This window comes from Panthera uncia, unplaced genomic scaffold (assembly GCF_023721935.1).
Source record: "Panthera uncia isolate 11264 unplaced genomic scaffold, Puncia_PCG_1.0 HiC_scaffold_1352, whole genome shotgun sequence".
Lineage (NCBI taxonomy): Eukaryota > Metazoa > Chordata > Mammalia > Carnivora > Felidae > Panthera > Panthera uncia.
Window position 1 is genome coordinate 74,332 of NW_026057978.1, and position 18,986 is coordinate 93,317.

General features: G+C 41.0%; 1 protein-coding gene across 1 annotated transcript in view; it reads right to left on the reverse strand.

Annotated features, from left to right (window-relative positions):
* The window catches only part of LOC125916956 (dipeptidyl peptidase 4), a 78,665-nt gene that overhangs the window by 53,294 nt on the left and 6,385 nt on the right, over positions 1–18,986 (reverse strand). Inside the window, exons 3-5 of the mRNA XM_049623202.1 lie at positions 2,990–3,085; positions 2,497–2,588; positions 1,067–1,147 (exon numbers count right to left, since the gene is read on the reverse strand). Of these exons, the coding sequence (XP_049479159.1) occupies positions 1,067–1,147; positions 2,497–2,588; positions 2,990–3,085 (269 nt within the window). The remainder of the gene's footprint in view (positions 1–1,066; positions 1,148–2,496; positions 2,589–2,989; positions 3,086–18,986) is intronic.

Consider the following 18,986-nt stretch of genomic DNA (forward strand, 5'->3'; position numbering starts at 1 on the left):
GGGTTTACTTGGCCTGAGTATAGAAGAAGCGTTGGGGCGTGAGATAAGGCTGATCAGTATTTATTATTTATTCTAGAATAAAAAGGCAGAGGTGGGGATCCCCAGCTTTGTATTTTGCTTTCAATGCAGAATATCCCTACAGGTTTTTAATCTTTCCTACAAGTCTTAAGACTTCCTATACTTGACAACTGTTGTCAAATCCAGGAATAATTAAAAAGCTGCAGTTAAGGGGCGCCTGGGTGGCTCAGTCAGTTAAGCATCTGACTCTTGATTTGGGATCAGGTCATGATCTCATGGTCCATGGATTTGAGCCCCGCATTGGGCTTTGTGCTGACAGTGCTGAGCCTGTTTAGGATTTTCTCTCTCTCTCTCTCTCTCTCTCTCTCTCTCTCTCTTGCTTCCTGCCCCTCCCCCACTCACCATCTCACTCTCTCAAAATAAATAAGCATTAGAAAAAATAAAAGTAAATAAAAAGCTGCAGTTAAAGTTACTGGCAATTTGTAGCCATTCTAAACGTGAAGAGAATATGTGATTAAGCTTTCCTGAGTGTGTGAGACTCTGATTTTGAGCTGAGGCTCCCCCTTTAGAATGGTTTGTATATGGTAGGACCTGGAAGCTGGGAGGTGATCTGAACCACCATGCAGAGTCTCTTCTGGAGGAGAGGAAGTATGACTCCTTCTAAAGCAAATACTTACTGAGAGTTTACTATATATAAAGCTGAGACAAAGGAAATAAGGGGTTCTGTTACTGGATGTGCAAGTCAAACAATTTAAATTATAAGTTCTATTTTAACTTGTATTTTATATCTATAATGTATTACTTGTACTTTTTAGTATTTGAAAACACCAAAAAATAGACTGCTTTGAAAACAGTTGTTGGACTTACCCTTTATGAATGAGAATGGCTATTGCTCCTTTTGATGCTGGATTAATGAGATTTTAGTGCCTATTATATTACTTAGGTGTCAATCTTAAATATTCGTGAACTTGAAATCAGTTATAAAGTAACATACTCATAGGGTTCATAGAGTTCTTTAAATGTCATAGTAAGACAGCATTTTTTTTACCTTCACATAGTTGTACTCTAAGAGAATAAACTGTCCATCAGGAGATACCAAATAATCGTTTATGGAATGTTCAAATTCATCCTGTCAAGCAGATAGAAAAAAGAACAATTGAACAGCTTCATTTAACAGTCATTATTGAGTAATTACTATGTACAAGGTATGGTTCTAGACATGTGGCTCATGCCTTGGGAGCTCCCAGAAATGGCACAACCCCCGACACAAATGACCATTGTACAAGGTGTATGGTGATCAGGGTTAGAGAACCAGAGAGGGAAGGATTAATTCCAACCAACGAAAGACCACCATGAGGGTAGGGATCAGAAAAGAGAGAGAAATTTCCCAGTAGGGGGAAGAGCATAAGCAAAAAACCAGATGTGTGAAAGAGCATGCGTATTAAGAGACTATCCAGAGATTAGGCATAACCTGAACACAGTATAGGGTACATCAGAAAATATATAAGGTGGGAGGATGTAAAATTCAAAAAATAGCTTGGACTGAAATATAAAAAGTGGAACTATAAATGACTTTTTGCACATGGATGTGATAGAATCTTATCTGTCTTTACAAAGATGCTCTGGTTGACACAGTAGCTGACATGAGATGAGTAGGGTTGCATCAGCCCTAGACTTGGGCAATGCAATGGTGTCATCTACAAAATGGAGATAGGGACACAAGCTAGAATACTCACTCACACAGATTAAAAAGGCCTTGAACCAGGACTCTACAGTGGAAACAGAAATCTGAGGGGTACTTGACATTGCAGAGGGAGAAATGATAGGGTTTGTTGAATAGCTAAATATGGGGGCAGGGTCACACAGGAATCAAAGAGGATTCTGAGGATTTAAAGAGTAGAATTTCATTTTCTAGCCTAAGTGACTCAGAGGAGAGCATTACGTATCAAGATGGGGAACTCAGGAAGAGGAATAGGGTGCTTTCAGTTTGCTGGGAGAGTCAAGGGGAAATAACTAGTTTAACTTGGGATACTGAATTTAAAATACCTTGAGGCCATGGGTGGACAGGAGCAAGCAAGCTACTAGAAATAAAAGATTTCGATCTTGGCAGGAGGTTAGTGTTGAAGGTGTGCATTCAAGAGTCAAGGTGAAAAGGAGAGCCCTGATGCTGTGGAAGTGTATGAAGTTCACCGAAGGAGAGCATGCCAAGTGGGGACAGAGGCCAGCAAGTGAAGACAGAGCCCTGAGGGGCACTTACACTGAGGAGTATGGGCAGAGGAGGAAGAATCGTCAAGGGAGACTAAAAAGTAGCCAAGGCAGGGAGCATTCCAAGAATAAGAGAAAGATCCACTGTGCCATATGCTGCAGAGAGAGTTCAACAGATGAGAAATGATAGTACTCATGATTTGAAAGGTTATGAAAAAAAAAATCCCCAGAATTTATCCTTAAAGTAGGAATGAATTATGCGATTAAACATACAAATGTACTGTTCTCCAAGAAAATGGAGCTGTTTCCATATTCAGCATTGAATAGCAAGATATTATCATCTTGTTTGTAGAGATAATCGTGATCTAAAGAAAGAAAATGGTCAGATCAGTATTTCAAGTTATGATTAAATATCTTCATCAGCTAAAAATTATCCAGTAAAAACTTAATGTTTACATTCACGCAAGTACTCAACAAGCATTTGTAAGTCAGAGAAACATTAAATGATGGATATTACACTAGTATGCATCCATTTCCCCATCATTACTGTCAAGGTTTCAATTCACTTTTAACTTTTTATAGTATGTATCAAAGAAATACTAAGGTTTTCTCTTTGCATGCTTAAGGAGAAAAAAAAAACCAAAACAACTCTCCTATGTGGTTTAACCAAACAAGGATATCTTCTCAGGGCCACAAAAGTGCCCCACAACCTAACTAGAATGAGCACAAGCATAAAAATCTGTCCCCTCCCAAAAAAAGTCCTTACCTGAAACCCACCGCAAGGAGTAGAATTTCACCCTAAAAGTATTTTTTAAATAATCAGTTAGAGTGTAAGTTCTGCGACTGTCAGCTGCAGCATCATCTGTTGGTTGAAAAAAAGAGCCAAATGTTCAGTAAGATGGAATAACCTAACTTTTGGATAAAATAAACAAATGGATCACTGTAATATACACTGGTCACAAAATACAGGAATACACTCACAAAATGGAAAACACATTCTGAAAGACTTCAGGCTGGGTGAATGCACTTAACTGTTAAAGCATATATGATTGGTGTACCTCCCTGAGCTATGTTAGTGCCTATATTAGCGAGCTTCCCTATAAGGTCTAGATCCGCAAAATCCAATGGAAATATAACTTAAGTACATTTTCTAGTAACCATATTTAAAGATTTTAAGGTGAAAATAATTTCAGCAGCATATTTTATTTACCCCAAATATTCAAAATATTATCATTTCAACATGCAATCAATATTTAAATTTTATTAATGAGATCTTTCACATTCTTCTTTTTTATACTACTTCTTTGAAACCGGCATGTCGTCTATGATTACAGCATATCCCAGGCTGACTAGGCACACTCCTGGTCAGTAGCTACATGTGGCTGCACAGTAGATGGGCACAAGGCCAGACTGTCCTTCTTTGAGGCCTGAAGGTTCACACGGAAGTGAACCTTGCTTTGCACAGACCTTTAAGACCTGCTGAGCACCCAATTCAGTGACCTTTGTTTCTATCATCTTTCCTTGAACTTGGGGGAGGTTTTTATGAAACCCTCTCTTGGATTCTGTGATACCTCCTCGCTTCTCCTTCTCAGTCTCTAACCTTTATTTTTCCATCTCCTCCTTGACTCTATTTTTCTTCATTGACCTCAAAGGCAGAAATGCCCTGATGTTCAATCTTCAGCTTTTTGCTCTTCTCTTTCTACATTTCTCTTTCCAGAGGACTCTGGAGAATGGGACTTCCTGGGCTTCAGGCATATTTCCCATTTAAATACATAACAACACCTGTACTCACTACCTTAGTCTTCCACACCCGAAACTCACATTTCCAGTGCTGTGTGGGGCCTTCTTAGTGACTTGTCCCATGCTAACCCCAGACCTACCTTGTATAAGATAATTGTCTTCCTTCGAAAATAATTTTCCCTAGGGAATGTGTGTGTGTGTGGTTTTAGATTCTGTTACTGGAGACCCCACTTCAAAGTCTGAAAATCATTTGTGATGTCCCTCTCTCTTACCATCACCTGCATCCTATTAACCCTGTTGATTCTTCCTGCGAAATCTTTCTTCCAGGTATCCTGCCCTGAATTTCTCCCAGTCAAATTCTTCCACTGCACCACTTCTGGCATGGTTTTCCCAAAATCCACTTTCATCCTGGTGACTTTTTCTTCAAAAGCCTTCACGGATTCCCCAATGCCCACAGGAAGATTCCAACTCCTTAGCCTGGCACTCGTGACCTCCACGGTCTGGCATGAGACTCTCCAGGGTCATTTCTACTCACTCCGTGCATTAAGCCTCTAACCTCGTCATGCTGATTGCCTACTGAACCCAGTAAACCTTCTTTCACTTTTCTGACTTTGCCCCTTCTCCTGAGCCTCCTCCCTACAACATCTCCAACTGTTTCCCAGGCTGACACAGTCCTCCACCTGCCAACGCCCTCCTCTCTCATCAAGACTTCAGTGCTGTCTCCTCTGACTTTTGCCCCAACACTACTCATTTAATAACTTCTGCTGATAACAATTTTTCCATGCCTACCAGTGTTGTATACTTAGCGAGGCCATGTATTTGTTGAAGACATGGCTTTGGATTTTTGTTTTTCATCAACCTTAGTACCTAGCACAGTTCTATACCATAGTAGGCACATGTAGGATATCATTCTACAAGCCTAACAAATCCAGTGTAATGCTCCTTCCCCAACTACAGAGCCTCCAGTGATGACAGAGTTTTTCCATATTCTCTGTTCTTTCCACATACATGCAAACATAAGTCAGTCACAAAAGCAGCCACCATCATAACTTTCCTATAACTCTTCTTACTCTTTTGGGGACTGAAAAGCCAGTAGCATCTTCTCATGTTATTTTTTTTTTTAAAGTCTGTGGAAAGGCAATTCTCTTACACGAAATGCTCTTTTAAAAGATGTTCTTAAGACTTTATTTGGATCTTCTTAAGATTTTATTTATTTGGATCTTATCTGATAACATTGCCTTGTTTCTGCATACAAAACTTTCAGTTTCAATAGTTAAACTTTATTACTTCATTGATATTTTTAAGCCTAGTTTGCTAAATACGTTAAAGATTTTTTTAAATGTGTTTTTTTTCAATTCAGTCTTGCATTTCACCCCTGAAAATTAGCAGAGATATAGCAAATGGGTAAAACCAGTGCTTGGACATGCCAACTTTCAAACAGGAAGTAACGCCTTGTGTTACAGAAAATATTTGAAACTCATATTGGATCGCAAAACCACAAATCTATAGATTTATTCACTAAATACCCTGAATTGTCTGTATTCAACTTATCATTCTCTGACACATCAAATAGCTATAAAGCAAGTACTATTTGAAAATACCATTGAGGATATATACCCTATCAAGAGCTATTAGTTTAAAATGGACACAAAAGACATTCCAAAGTTAGTACAGCTCAAGGTATAAACAGTTATAGACATTCACAGTCTTATATTACCCGCTGATATCTAGGTAGACCTATTGCTATAGAACAATTTACACACACACACACACACACACACACACACACACACACGTTTACAGTGGAGAACACTGAATGTTTGTGTCTTCTAAAATGCACATGTCGAAATCCTAACTCTCAATGTGGTGGTATTAGGAGATGGGGCTTTTGAGAGGTGATTAGGTCATGGGGGTAGAGCTCTCATGAATGAAATTAGTGCCCTTATAAAAATGACTCCAGAGCGCTCTCTTGCCCCTTCTCCCACATTTCCACACAGGAAACAGACCCTCACCAGACACCAGAGACTTAATCTGCCATTGCCTTGGACTTCCCAGCCTCCAAAACTATGAGAAATAAGTATTTGTTGTGTAAGACACCCAGTCTATGGTATTTTTGTTAATGCAGCCTGAACAACCTAAGATATATATATATATATATCATATATATATATATATATATATATATATATATCAGATATATGATATATATATATCAGATATATATGATATATATGTATATATATATATCATATATATATGACTGAGTACTTATAACAGACTACATACAATGTTATCTTATCTCACAGAATGGTATTTGTCCTGGCTTTTTAGGATAACACGCTTAAATCTGGAATATTAAAATAATTGAGCAAAATTCCCTGTGATGTCACCTGCCCCCCAGGGTGTTATTCTTCACATTCATGATGGATGACTCACTGAGCACTCACCTCTCTCCTGTCTCAGACCATGCTGAGCTCATTCTCCCATCAGGCCATAGCTTTCCCAAACCCATCATCTCTACCATGTTTGGGCTCCTTTTGCTCACAATGGGCCCAGTATGATTTTAATCCATCTGCTGATGTTCCAAATATCAACACTGATGCCATACTTCTGCTATGGCCCAGGACATATGTGAAGGGCCAGGCTTCCCTTGGTTTATGTTAGGCTCACTCAGTCACTTTACCATGACCCTGCGAGCTGCCTTCCATATCCTGGCTACCCAGTCCCAGAACAGCACTGCTAAACTGGAGCAAATAGAGCAACAAATGTTCCTTGTTTTTTGCCTTGCCATTTGATAAGCAGTGCACATTGGAAGATACTTTTGAAACATCTAGATAAGCGAGTTCTGTAAGGCATGAGTGCCAAGTCCAAGTTTTGACCTTTAGCAAGTTCATAATTTGTTGCCAAGTTACAACCTATTCTGTCAAATGCTTACAGGACACGCTCATGTTTCTCTTCCCTTGTCTACTTGTTCACTCACAGGGCACTGCTGTGGCAACAGATGAAGCTCTTTGGCTGCTTGTGTGGTTTTCCTGGTGGGCCTGGGACATGCCGTTCACTTGACTTATCAGTTCAAATCATCATGCTAGCCAAGTAAAGCGGTTAATCATATGTTACCCATCAGCTTATAGAGAAGCTCTTAGATTCATGTCTTGTTTAATTTAAAAATCAAAATCAAGGTTAGCAAGTTTAGATTTTACTTTCTTGGTGAGAACAACTATTAGGTTGAACCAAATGAAAATGTCACTCTTATCAGTCAAAAATGACAAAATAGCGGTAAAGTGATTCAACCTACTAGTAAATTCTTATCAAAGTGTGTGGTATCTTAATGAAGTCATGCAGTAGGATCAAAATCATTTCAGAATGAAAGTATTTCCAAAATGGTAAGATCCATGTGAGGAAGTAGTTTAGTTCCATGGAATAGACTTGCTTTGACCAATCATTACCTTATGATTACAGAATATTTTGAGTATTTTATATTTATGAATAATAAACTTTCTGTCTGTATTAGACTGTGATGTGAATATTTCTACTTCACAAAGACAAACTGTTTTGGTAAATAAGTGGCTAATGCAATGCAACTAAAAAGAAATGTGCTCTTCACGGATCATAAACTCATTAAGTTGTTAAAACACAGGAAAAAGATATCTGGTTATGGAGTTCTTGTGTTCCATATGGTAATCAGTTAACATTTTGTATTGATGCTAAAGAAATAAAATGAGTGTTACTTTAGAATTTGCCACAGCAAAATAGCAGCCCTGACATAGGGACAGAGGAAGCAAAATCAAGAAGCAGAAGAAGAAATTGACTGGAAGGCCCTCCAGACCCTGTATTATCCAGTAGCATATGCAGGCTACCACCCATCTGAATAAATCCAAAAAATACCAATAAAGTGTTGGATCCCTGGTGGCTTTGAAATCAGAGAGCTTGGATGCCAGCCTAGGTCCAATTCTTGCACTGAGGTGTTGGGAAAATTACTGAATCTTTCAAGACCTCAACTTTTTAATCTATTAGAAAACAAGAATATACCATTATATAGCTCATGGGGAGGTGCCGTGATTAAATGAGATAATGTATGCAAAATGCTTAGCTTAGGATTTAGAATTTAGGGATCCCTCCAGATGTGCTACACTATTGTGTGTGTGTGTGTGTGTGTGTTTATATAAATTATATATAAAATTTATTGTCAAGTTAGCTAACATACAGTGTGTACAGTGTGCTCTTGATTTTGGGGGTAGATTCCCGTGATTCATCACTTACATATAACACCAGTGCTCATCCCAACAAGTGCCCTCCTCAATGCCCATCACACATTCCCCCCCATCAACCCTCAGTTTGTTCTCTCTATTTAAGAGTCTCTTAGAGTATGCTACACTATTTATTGTGTTGTTTTGTTTCAAGCATGTGCTAGGCAACAAGGACACAAACACAAATAGAGGAGTCTTTCCTCTCAAGTACCTTGCAGTAGTGCAGAGATTAGGACTTTATCTGCAATAAAATAATAGTTACAGTAATAAGTTTCATTATGTTCATATCCCAAATGATCCTAGTAAGACAGCCTAAGAGCGACACATTGAGAAAACATCTAGGATAGCACAATCTAATTATTTGCGTAGTGCTAGTGAACATCACTTTCTCCCTTTAACATGTCTCATGCCATCCCTAGCATTCATAGTGGGAGTCAGCACTTTATAGCAGGGAGGAAAAACACTCAACTTGGTGACTTGGAGAATTTTTGAAGCCTGATGTTTCTCTGATTACTAAACACAAGAAGCATTAGACTATCATCACAATTGCCAGATACACTTCATAAGAGAAACATCCCAGGTACACCAAGTGATATCTGATAAATGCATGGCCACTGAGCTGGAGCCTGTAGAACCTGGGAGTATACCCTCCATGCATTTACTGTAAGATCAGAGTGTCAGATGACCAAAGTTTTGTTAGGTATATAATCACCGTATTTTCAAAAGTCCGCTCTGAAAGGCCAACCAAATGTCACAATTCATATTTCCCAGAATAGCAACAGTTTGGGATAAAGGGAACAACTTAGTAGGAGGCTGTCTGTCATGACTCCAGCCTCACCTCCTCCCCCCCCCCCACCTCCCATATCATTTCTCACTATCTGCACTGGCCTCCTGGCTGTTCCCTAGACAGATTCAGTCCACTACCGCCTCAAGGACTTTGAATTTGCGGTACACTCTGCCTGGAATGTTCCTACCCTCAAATATCCCCAAGACTTCCTTCCTCACCCCCACAGGTCTTTATTTAAGACCTGACCTCCCACCCACTTAATGGCATTCTCTATGGGCCTTCTTGCTTATTTATTTTCCTTCACAATGACACCATCTACCATATGATATGTTTTACTTATCTTGTTTACTCTCTGCCTTATTTGACTGAATGTTAACTCCATAGGGGCACTGATTTTGTTGTGTTTGGTTTTGTTTACTATCACATCACCACAAGCCTAGAACAGTGCCTGGCATATAATAGACTGTCCCTAAGTATTTGTTGAATGAATACAAACACAGTACAAGCGGACAATACAAACATAGTAACACGGTTTCAAATACCAGCACAGTGAACTCGAAGTGACAGTGGGAGCAGAAAGTGCAGTGCACTTGGCCAGATGGGTCTAGTTAGTAGGTTGGCCAGTAGGAGAAGAGGAAGGACTTCCTTTTTCTTGTTGATCCTGTCGGTATGCGCCCAGAAGTAGCACCTGGTCCAGCCTCTAGCACCTTTGGAATGCCCAGTCCTGCCTCATTGTGGCTCCCCACGGTGCCAGAAGTAGCTGGGTGCCTTACACCCATTAGAGCCTTCTTCTGTGTCCTTCTTCTTCCTCTTTGTTTCCAACCCCTAAAGATGGCACATTCTTGCAGCTACTGTCTCTGGGTTACTTCAGAATTTCTCTTTTGCTCTTTAATCTGTACAACCAATTTTCATATTAAATCTCGCTGCTGAAACACTGAGTGCAATTTCTGTGTTTTTCATGCCATTGGATTTTTACAATATAAGGACTAACACATTTTACCTTTAAAATAAGGTCTTGATAGTCTCTAAGAATCCAATATCTAGGCCTGGGGTTGGCAACTTCTTAAGGGGCCAGATGGTAAATATTTCAGGCTTTGTGGGTCAGGCCTCTTTGTTGCAACTACTTGAGTCTGCCTGTAGCCTGAAAGCAGCCACAGACAACACGTAAACAAATGGATGTGGCTGTGCTCCAATAAAACTTTATTTATAAAAACAGGTGGCCAGACTTAGCTTTCCTTTGACCACACTGTGTATACATTCCTCAAAACTGTAAGCAACCAAAAAAAAAAAACAAAAAACAAAAAAAAAACAGAAACAAAACTGCTCCCAAGATCAGTTTTGAAAGACAGATATTGAATTGAAACTCTAATTGCCTTGAAACAATAAGAATATCAGCATAAGACTCCAATATATATGCAGAAAAGTGACAGTAGGCAGAATATTCATGCCTCAAAATTCGGGTCAAGATGAAGGTATTTACAGCCACTGGCAAATAAGTGCAAGGCCAGAGGACTTCCTGATCTAAACCCAGTCTGCACTGGATTTACTCACTCTGCCTTCACCCCAGGAAGCCCACACAGAAAACCTGCACTAAACAGGGCATCAGGGCTGCTTTATTCCTTTTTGAAATGAAAAGTGATTCATTCATTCATTCATTCATTCATTTTCATAGTCACTTCCTCTTCTCTTGTTAGGACCCTTCTGGGAATAAACACTGGCACAATAGCCAAAATTCATATTTATAAATAAAGGCTTTTACGCCCACGATGTTGACTGACATTAAACCAGTGTAATTCCAGGTGACAAGAAACAACTGAAAGGTGGAAATGTATAAATTATATGGATAAATGGCTCACAGGCCTATGAAACACGCAGCTATTTTAGCAAAGAGCTGGTTTCTCTTGATAAATACTCAAAAGTAGTTGCAGTCAGATATCAACAGAAGGTGTTGGAGAACATCAGCATTTGGTGAAGCTGAAAGCTCTAATACTGAATTGCTGAAGAATTTTCCAGAAAGATTTATGGGTATAATCAACAAGACCACTCTGTGATAAGTGTTTGTCTGCCAGGATATAAGGAAAAATGATCACCAGAAAACAAAACTTCCACAAACATTCCCCTTCCCAGCATTCTGTGAGACAAGCGTTAGTATTATAGCACCTGCCTCTGGGACTGTTAAAAGAACATACGAGTTAAAAATACATAAAGAATAACAACTACAAATGTTTACAGAGTTCCTCCAGTGTGCTGGGCTATTCTAGGCATCGTACATTTAATAACTTATTCTCATCGCAGTTTTACAGGTAAGGAAACTGAGGTGAAGACAGGCGTAGATAGTAAGTGGATTCAAGTCCCAGGGCTACTAAGTGCCGAAGCTACATTTGAACCAGGCAATATGGCTCTGAAGCCTATGGTTATTACCACCCTTCTAAACACCTTAAATATTTGGGAGGGTGGTTGCATATGGTAGATTCTATGCTGGCAGTTTTTGTGAATTGGTATAGATAGATACATTAGACTTTATGGAAGTGTTCAAATTCAACGTTTGCATTGAATCCAGATAGATAGGTTGGTAATATCATTTGGACTTGAGGAGTTGGTAGGTTGCATTAGAACATAATTTGTCCTAGTGCTCCAAAGTCAAAGGGGTGCCAATTCTTTCTGAAAACCCCAGAATTTTCTCTATGGACTGTTACTAAAAGTGGAAACTTTGTGACTTCCTGGAAAGGAGGTCATACCACCGTCATTCATTCTTGCCTGGTGCATCCAGAAACTCATTATCTTTTCCCTGAACTCATAAAAAGGAATCAGAAAACTAGGAACTTAACAAGTTTCTTTTCTTCCTTTCTTTTCATGTTCCCTAGATTTAGAACATAACACAACCCTAAATAAATCAGGTCCTGCAGTACCCATTTTCAAAAGAATATGGATTTATCCAATGAAAAGATCCAACAATTCTTCCTTTATAGCAAAAGCTACTCTAAGGGGCCTCTTCCCCACGATGCTTCCCACTTCTGTGCTATGCCCCTCCTACCACCCCTCCACCGACCTTTTCCTCAGCACTTGGAGGAAGAAGCCAGCCCGCCCTGGCTCCAGTTCTTGCCTTCTTTATCCCAAGGGACTTTGTTTTCATCTCTTCTCCCTCAGCATCTCCATGGTCTTTTCAGTGCTTACTTCTGCCCTGTCCTTAAGCATGCACAGGATGTAGCCATCATAAAAAATATTTACCTGACCTTGCAGCTATCTCTTTATTTCTCTCCCTGTATTTATTAGCAAACGTCTCAAGTAAACAATCCACACGGGTGGCCTTCATTTTCTCACTGTCCCTCCTCATGCCTCTGGATCTATCCCTTACTACTTACATGGCACTCATTTCTCCCTCCTCGTCTTCCTTGGTGCTTATTTTCTGCACCCGATGTTTTTCCAGCTAATCAAGTAATTTTATACCATTATTTAAATATGTAATCTGAACAGTCTTGTCTTAACTAGACTATAAGTAAGCTGGAAGGATTATTTTATCTTCATCAAACAGCTGCTAGCACTGTACTCTACAAATGGATGGCTTGACTCCATATTTATGAATGTAAGTATTTTAATCAGAATTAGAGCAACATTAAAATGTTAATCAAAAAATATGTTTTTTGCATGAGCTTCAAGATGATTCCTTCAATTCGCCAAATATTTGCCAGGCTGTACTGAGCTGAAACATGTTCCCCCTAAAATCATGTCCACCTGGAACCTCAGAATGTAACTATTTGGAAATAGGGTCTTTGCAGATGCAGTTAGTTGAAACGAGGTCGTACTAGATGAGGGCAGGCCCTAAATCCAATGACTGGTGTCCTTATAAGAAGGCCATGTGAAGACATATTATTGCTGACCTGGAAGACAGAGAGGACCATGTGGAGACGGATGGAAGAAGGCCATGTGAAGATGCAAGCAGAAATCAGAGTGATCTAGCTACAAGCCAGGGAACACCAATGGCTGCCAATAACCACTGGAAGCAGGAGAAAGACAAAGGAGACTTCTTCCCATGAGCCTTCAGAGTGAGCATCGCCCTACTGACACCTTGCTTTCAGACATCTAGACTTCATAACCATAAGATGATAAGTTTCTGTTGTTTTAAGTCATGTACCTTGTGCTAATTTGTTACGGCAGCCCTCAGAAACTAATACAAACATGCTGTTCCTTGATGTCATGGGCACTAGAGACATAAGAGTGAACAAAACATGAAAAACTCTTACTCCCAGGAAGCTTACATTCAAATGGGGGGACATAGGAACAAATAGTAAGTACATAATGCCATATGCCATATGTGAGGTGGTGATAGGTGCCACATTGAAAATAAAGCAGGGAAGGGGAAATGGAGGGTCAGGTTTGGGGAGAGGACTGTGTTCAGTAATTTGGTGAGGGTAGGCCCCAGGGATAAAGTGGCATTTTAGCAGAGACCTAAACGAAGTGAGGGGATAAGCAACAGACAGTCCCAGGAAAGAAGAATCCTGGCAAAAAGATCTGCAAATACAGAACCTCTGAGGACAGGTACTTAAATGATGAGGAGGGAACAGGGGAGGAACTCACAGAGGCAGTGAGTCTCAGATCACATAGGCTCTCTGGCCATCCAGATTTCCAGTGTTTACTCTGAAAGATGGAGACTCATCCAACTGGTCTGAACAGAGGAGAATGTGATCAGGCCTCTGTTTAAAAATGGTCACTGTACCAGTTTTCTATTGGTGGATAACAAATGACACAAACATAGTGGCTTAATACAACACCCGTGTATTAGCTCAAGGTTCTGTGGGTCAAATTCCAGCCTGGCATGGCTGGATTCCCTGTCTAGCAAAGCAGAGATCCAGGCATTAGCCAGGCTGATCCCTCATCTGGAGGCTTTCGGAGAGAGAGAGGAGGGAGCTGCTTCCAAGATCATGCAGGTTGTTGGCAGAATTCAGTTTTGCATGGGTGTAGGAGTGATGTCACTGTTTCCTTGCTGGCTCTCAGCCAAGGATTGCTCTCACCTCGTAGAGTCCTCTCACATCCCTTGTCACGTGGGCCCTCCCAATCAGCAATGGCGTGAAAAATCCTTTTTGTGCCTCAAACCTCCGACTACCCCTTCTGTGAACAGCCAGAAAAACTCTGCCTTTTTTTTTTTTTTTTTTTTTTTTTAAGGGCTCATATGATCAGGTCAGGCCCACCTAGGTAATCTCCCTCTCTTGAAGTGGACTATGCCACAGAACAACCTAATCGTGAGAATTAAATCCATTGTAATGTATCTCAGAGGCTAGTGCATGGGAGAAGGGAGGAAATTTAAGGAGTCATTTTAGAGTTCTGCCTACCACAGTCACCTTATCTGTTGTGATGAAAATGTACTGTAGAAAAGTTAAAGAAAAAGAAATAGGAAGATTTTTTGGTAAAAATTCAGGTGAAAGGTGATGGCATTGTGGACCAGGGTGGTGGCAGTGGAAGTGGTGAGATACGGTCAAATTCTGAAAGAACATGATAGAAGTGACAGGATTTGCTAACCAATTGGAGGTTGAATATAAGTGGGTCTGTGGAGTGGAAACTGCATGGGTTTTGGCCTCAGCAACTGGAGAAACAGAATTCCTATCTGCCGAGAAGAGGTGCACTAAGGGAGGAACAGGTTTAGGGGGAGTTCAGGGAAATGTTGCTTTCAGATGCCAATAACATCCAAATGGAGATGCCTGCTCATACATATGTACACAGAGGTCCCAAAAGACATCTGGTCTGGCGATTGGGGCATGTCAGGTTACAGATGGTGTTTAAGGCCATGGGAGTGTATGAAATCACCTAGTGGAAGGGAGGGAGGGAGGGAGGGAGGGAGGGAGGAAGGAAGGGAGTTCCAGGATGGAGCCCTGGTTGGTCAAAGGTTAGAAGTCAGACAGGAAGAGAAACTTCTAAGGAGAATGGAGGGGGCATGTGGTGAAGTAGAAGGAACACACCAGGAGAAGAGTTGAAACCCAGGGGGAGGCGGAAAAGGATGATTAACTGATAGGACAGTGAGACACAGAGAACAGGGCTCTGCTGTTAGCAGCACACAGGTTAGAGACCTTGAGGAGAACTGAGCTGTGTTAGTGGTGGAGTAAGGGTAAGCCTTGTTGCAGTGGGTTTAAGACAGCGTGGGGAGAGGAACTGTAGACAGAGATAACACATAGACAGAGATAACACAAAGCTGTTTGAGGAGTTTTATGGTAAAGAGAGCAGAGAAAGGGAAAGGGCCGGTGGGGGGGTTGGTGATTGGCAGGGATGTGGGATCCAGAAAAGATTTTTCCCTTCCCTTGCCTTCCCTTCACTTCTCTTCTCATGTGAGAGGTTATAACACAATTAGATGGAGAGGAGAAAATGAGGATGCAGAGGGCAGAAGAAAGAACTGAAGCCCTATTTCTAGGCAAAGAAAAAAGGGCAGAATCAGTGCCCAAAGGAGGATCTGGCCTCAGGCAGGTGCCAGGAAAGCTCACCCAGCACCCTGGGAGGGACAAATGTGGGTGAATGCTCAGAGGGGCTGGTGGGAATGGAGGGCAGTCTCTTCTGATGGCCCTGTTTACTCATTAAAATAGGAAGCCAGGTTATCAGCTGAGGGGATGTTAGGGCCTGGGAGAGAGGAGACACATTACAGAGTCCACTAGGAAGGTAGGCAAGGGAGCAGGTAGGGAGCATGGCGATTTCCAGGCTTTACAAGAAGCCACTGATGTTGGGTTCTAGATGTGCTTTTCAGTACAAACCGTTTTCATTTTCATCAAATCATTACCATGTAGATTAATTGCCCCCTCTGGAGATTTAACAACAAAGATTTGAGGCATCAAATCCAGACACTATGAGGCTATCTTGTTTGCTTTTATTTACTTACTGTATTTTGTTTTTATGGCCATTAGTTATTTCAAATCCTACCTTCCTGGGTCAACTTTTGCAGGTCTAATGTTTACTGTGTAATTTAAAACATTACTTTTTGGGGCACCTGGGTGGCTCAGTCGGTTAAGCGGCCAACTTCGGCTCAGGTCATGATCTCACGGTCCGTGAGTTCGAGCCCCGCGTCGGGCTCTGTGCTAACAGCTTAGAGCCTGGAACCTGTTTCAGATTCTGTGTCTCCCTCTCTCTGACCCTCCCCTGTTCATGCTCTGTCTCTGTCTCAAAAATAAACAAACGTTAAAAAAATTTTTTTAAAACATTACTTTTTAAAATTTATGTTGACTGTTTCTGCTACCTTTTCACATTGTGAATTGAATAAAATATGACAATTTGTATGGGCTTTTTAACGAAAAAAATGAGAGTAATTCTCCTCAGATGTTTCTGACCCGCTCTGCTGTCTCAGATTTGTATCTTAAATATTTCAAATATAATTCCTCCTCATCCTTAGTCACTTTGGATACCATGATAAAAGCAAGTACTAGGGTCAAAATACATTCAGGATAATACCCTGCTCTGCAATAAACTCAGGCAGTTAGGAAAGAAGATGAGAAGAGGGGAAGGAGAGTTATAGGATCAGATTCTTTGGAGTTCAGAGCTGGTCAAAGTAGTTGACATCTACTTTCTTTTGTTAGCAAATTAAGTCTTTCAATGTAACAAAAATAAAGGAATGATAAAATCTATGATATGCCTACACAGACACCCTGTGCCCGGCTATTTCTTTCTTTTGGAATTCCCAATTCAATTTAGGTAATTACCCTTCCCCTGCCATGTGTTAAGGAAGAAGTTTCCTCCTCATCCCAGAAAGATGAGTCTTGATTACTCCAGTTCCAAAGAAAATCCAGAACACAAATTCATACCCCACCCCCCACTAGTGATTAGTTTAGAATGGATAAGTGAGTCAAATCTGGCCGATGAGACGTGAGAGAAAGTCTGCCTTGGGCTGAGGGACTTCTGGAAAAGCTTTTCCTCCCTGATAGAACAGACTATGAATGAAAAACAGCATCATCTTCTCCCTTGCAAAACAGCTGTGTGAGCAATGATGTGCTTGACCCCAAAAGGACACACTTGAGAACACAAGTCAACAGTCTGAGAAGGGTGCAGCTGAAAAGACAGGAAGACGCCAGGCCCTTGAGGATGCTGTTAAACCACTGCATTAACAGACTCTAGAGCGGCATTATTTCTACACTTCCAGTTATATAAGATGCTAATAATAGTACAATAGTAACACTCCATACTTTAAACAAGTTTTGGTTGGGCACTCTGTTACTTGCAGCCAGAAACATTCTGTTCGATACAGAATCAAGGGCCATAAACCATTGAGGACTAAACTTGTAGGTGAACTGTATGCCTGGAAGCCAGTCTAGTGGCTCCAGTATTGGAAGGATTGTCTTTAAGTCCATTAATGATTAATCCTTCATGCCTGGTTGGTTTCTGTATAGACTTCCCTGGGCGGCATTTATCATTGCCCTTTCGTGCATCTATAGCACTTGGATCATTTACTAGAAGGACACTTAGCCCTTTTTACCATAGTTAATGTTTATGCTTCCTTCTATATGGTGAATTGTTTTAGGACAAGGGCCATATCTATCATTTTTATATCTCCAGTGGATAAGAAAGTTCCTGGCATCTAGAAGATGCTCCATAAATATTTGCTGAATTGGAGAATTACCATCTGTTGACAAGTATGTGCTACGTGCACAGTGTAGAAGGCACTCCTGAGTCCTGCCTCCTGATCCCTGAAGCGACACAGTAGGACAAAGGCATTAGTTCAGAGGAACCATTGTAGATTAGTTCTTGTGGGAAAGATAGAGCCACGAGAGCAAGAAAAAGTTCCCCACTTTAACTATGAAGACAGCCATTCAAGGAGTCATCCTTATCTCTGCTCCTTCCCTCACTCTTCACTTTGCTCTTCACCATACATTGTTTTACGTCCAAAGTATATTCTGCTTTCCTTTTTTTTTTTAATCTCCAATACTACCACCCTGTCTAATCTGCCATCATCTCTCACAAATGCCCCCTACTCACCTCCATTATCTACTCAGAGTGAGAGACATATTTTTAAAATGGAATTAAGATCATCCACATTCATGCTTGGAATAAAAAGAAACCCCTTTTCTGTGTCCCTCCACCTTCTCTAGCACACTTAATTTTTGTCCTAGCACCATTATGATCTGAAATTACTCATGTGCTTGCCGACTACTTGCCTGTAGATATTAAAGGTCCATGGGGGGTGCCTGGGTGGCTCAGTCGGTTAAGCTTCTGACTTCAGCTCAGGTCATGATCTCCCAGTCTGTGAGTTCGAGCCCCGCGTTGGGCTCTGGGCTGACAGCTCAGAGCCTGGAGATTGCTTTGGATTCTGTGTCTCCCTCTCTTTCAGCCCCTCCCCTACTCATGCTCTGTCTCTCTCACTCTCAAAAATGAATATGTGTTAAAAAAAAAAAATACAGGTCCGTGGGAGCAGGCTCCTCATCTCTACTGTTTAGGGCCAGATGCCCTATACCCACAATAACACCTGACATGCATAAGTATTCAATACATGTTGGTGAGTTAACAAATCCTGCATCTGGCCATCACAGGACCTTAGCCCTCAGGAGGTTTTAAACCTTATAAGTTTCCTGCCTGAAAATAAAAGAATAAAGGAAAACAGCAGAGAATAAGGGCCATCCATGAAATTTGTGACCTTAAGCTTGAGTAGATGGAGCTTTACAACAACTGAGGAAAATAAGAAGAGGTTCTCAGCCCCACAGAGACCATGTTAAGGCTACAGGGGCCACCCAGCCAGTTCTGGAGGTACCCAGTGTGAAGTCAGGGAAGGGGAATGAGGTAGTCCCCACTTAATACCCCTCCTGCTTCCTCTTCCTTCATTATACACCCTGAGCCACCCTAGTCCTCAGGGGGCCAGGAACAAAGTCCCTGCTGGCTTTGGCTCTGCTTGGAATTACCTCTGCTTCTTGGCCCTTAGACGCTGAAATATGTGACCCAAGATCACGGGTCTACTTGCTTCCCCAGTGAACCCAATAATGAAGAAATGTACACTTAATGTATACAGGTAACTAAACCAAATGCTTTATAAT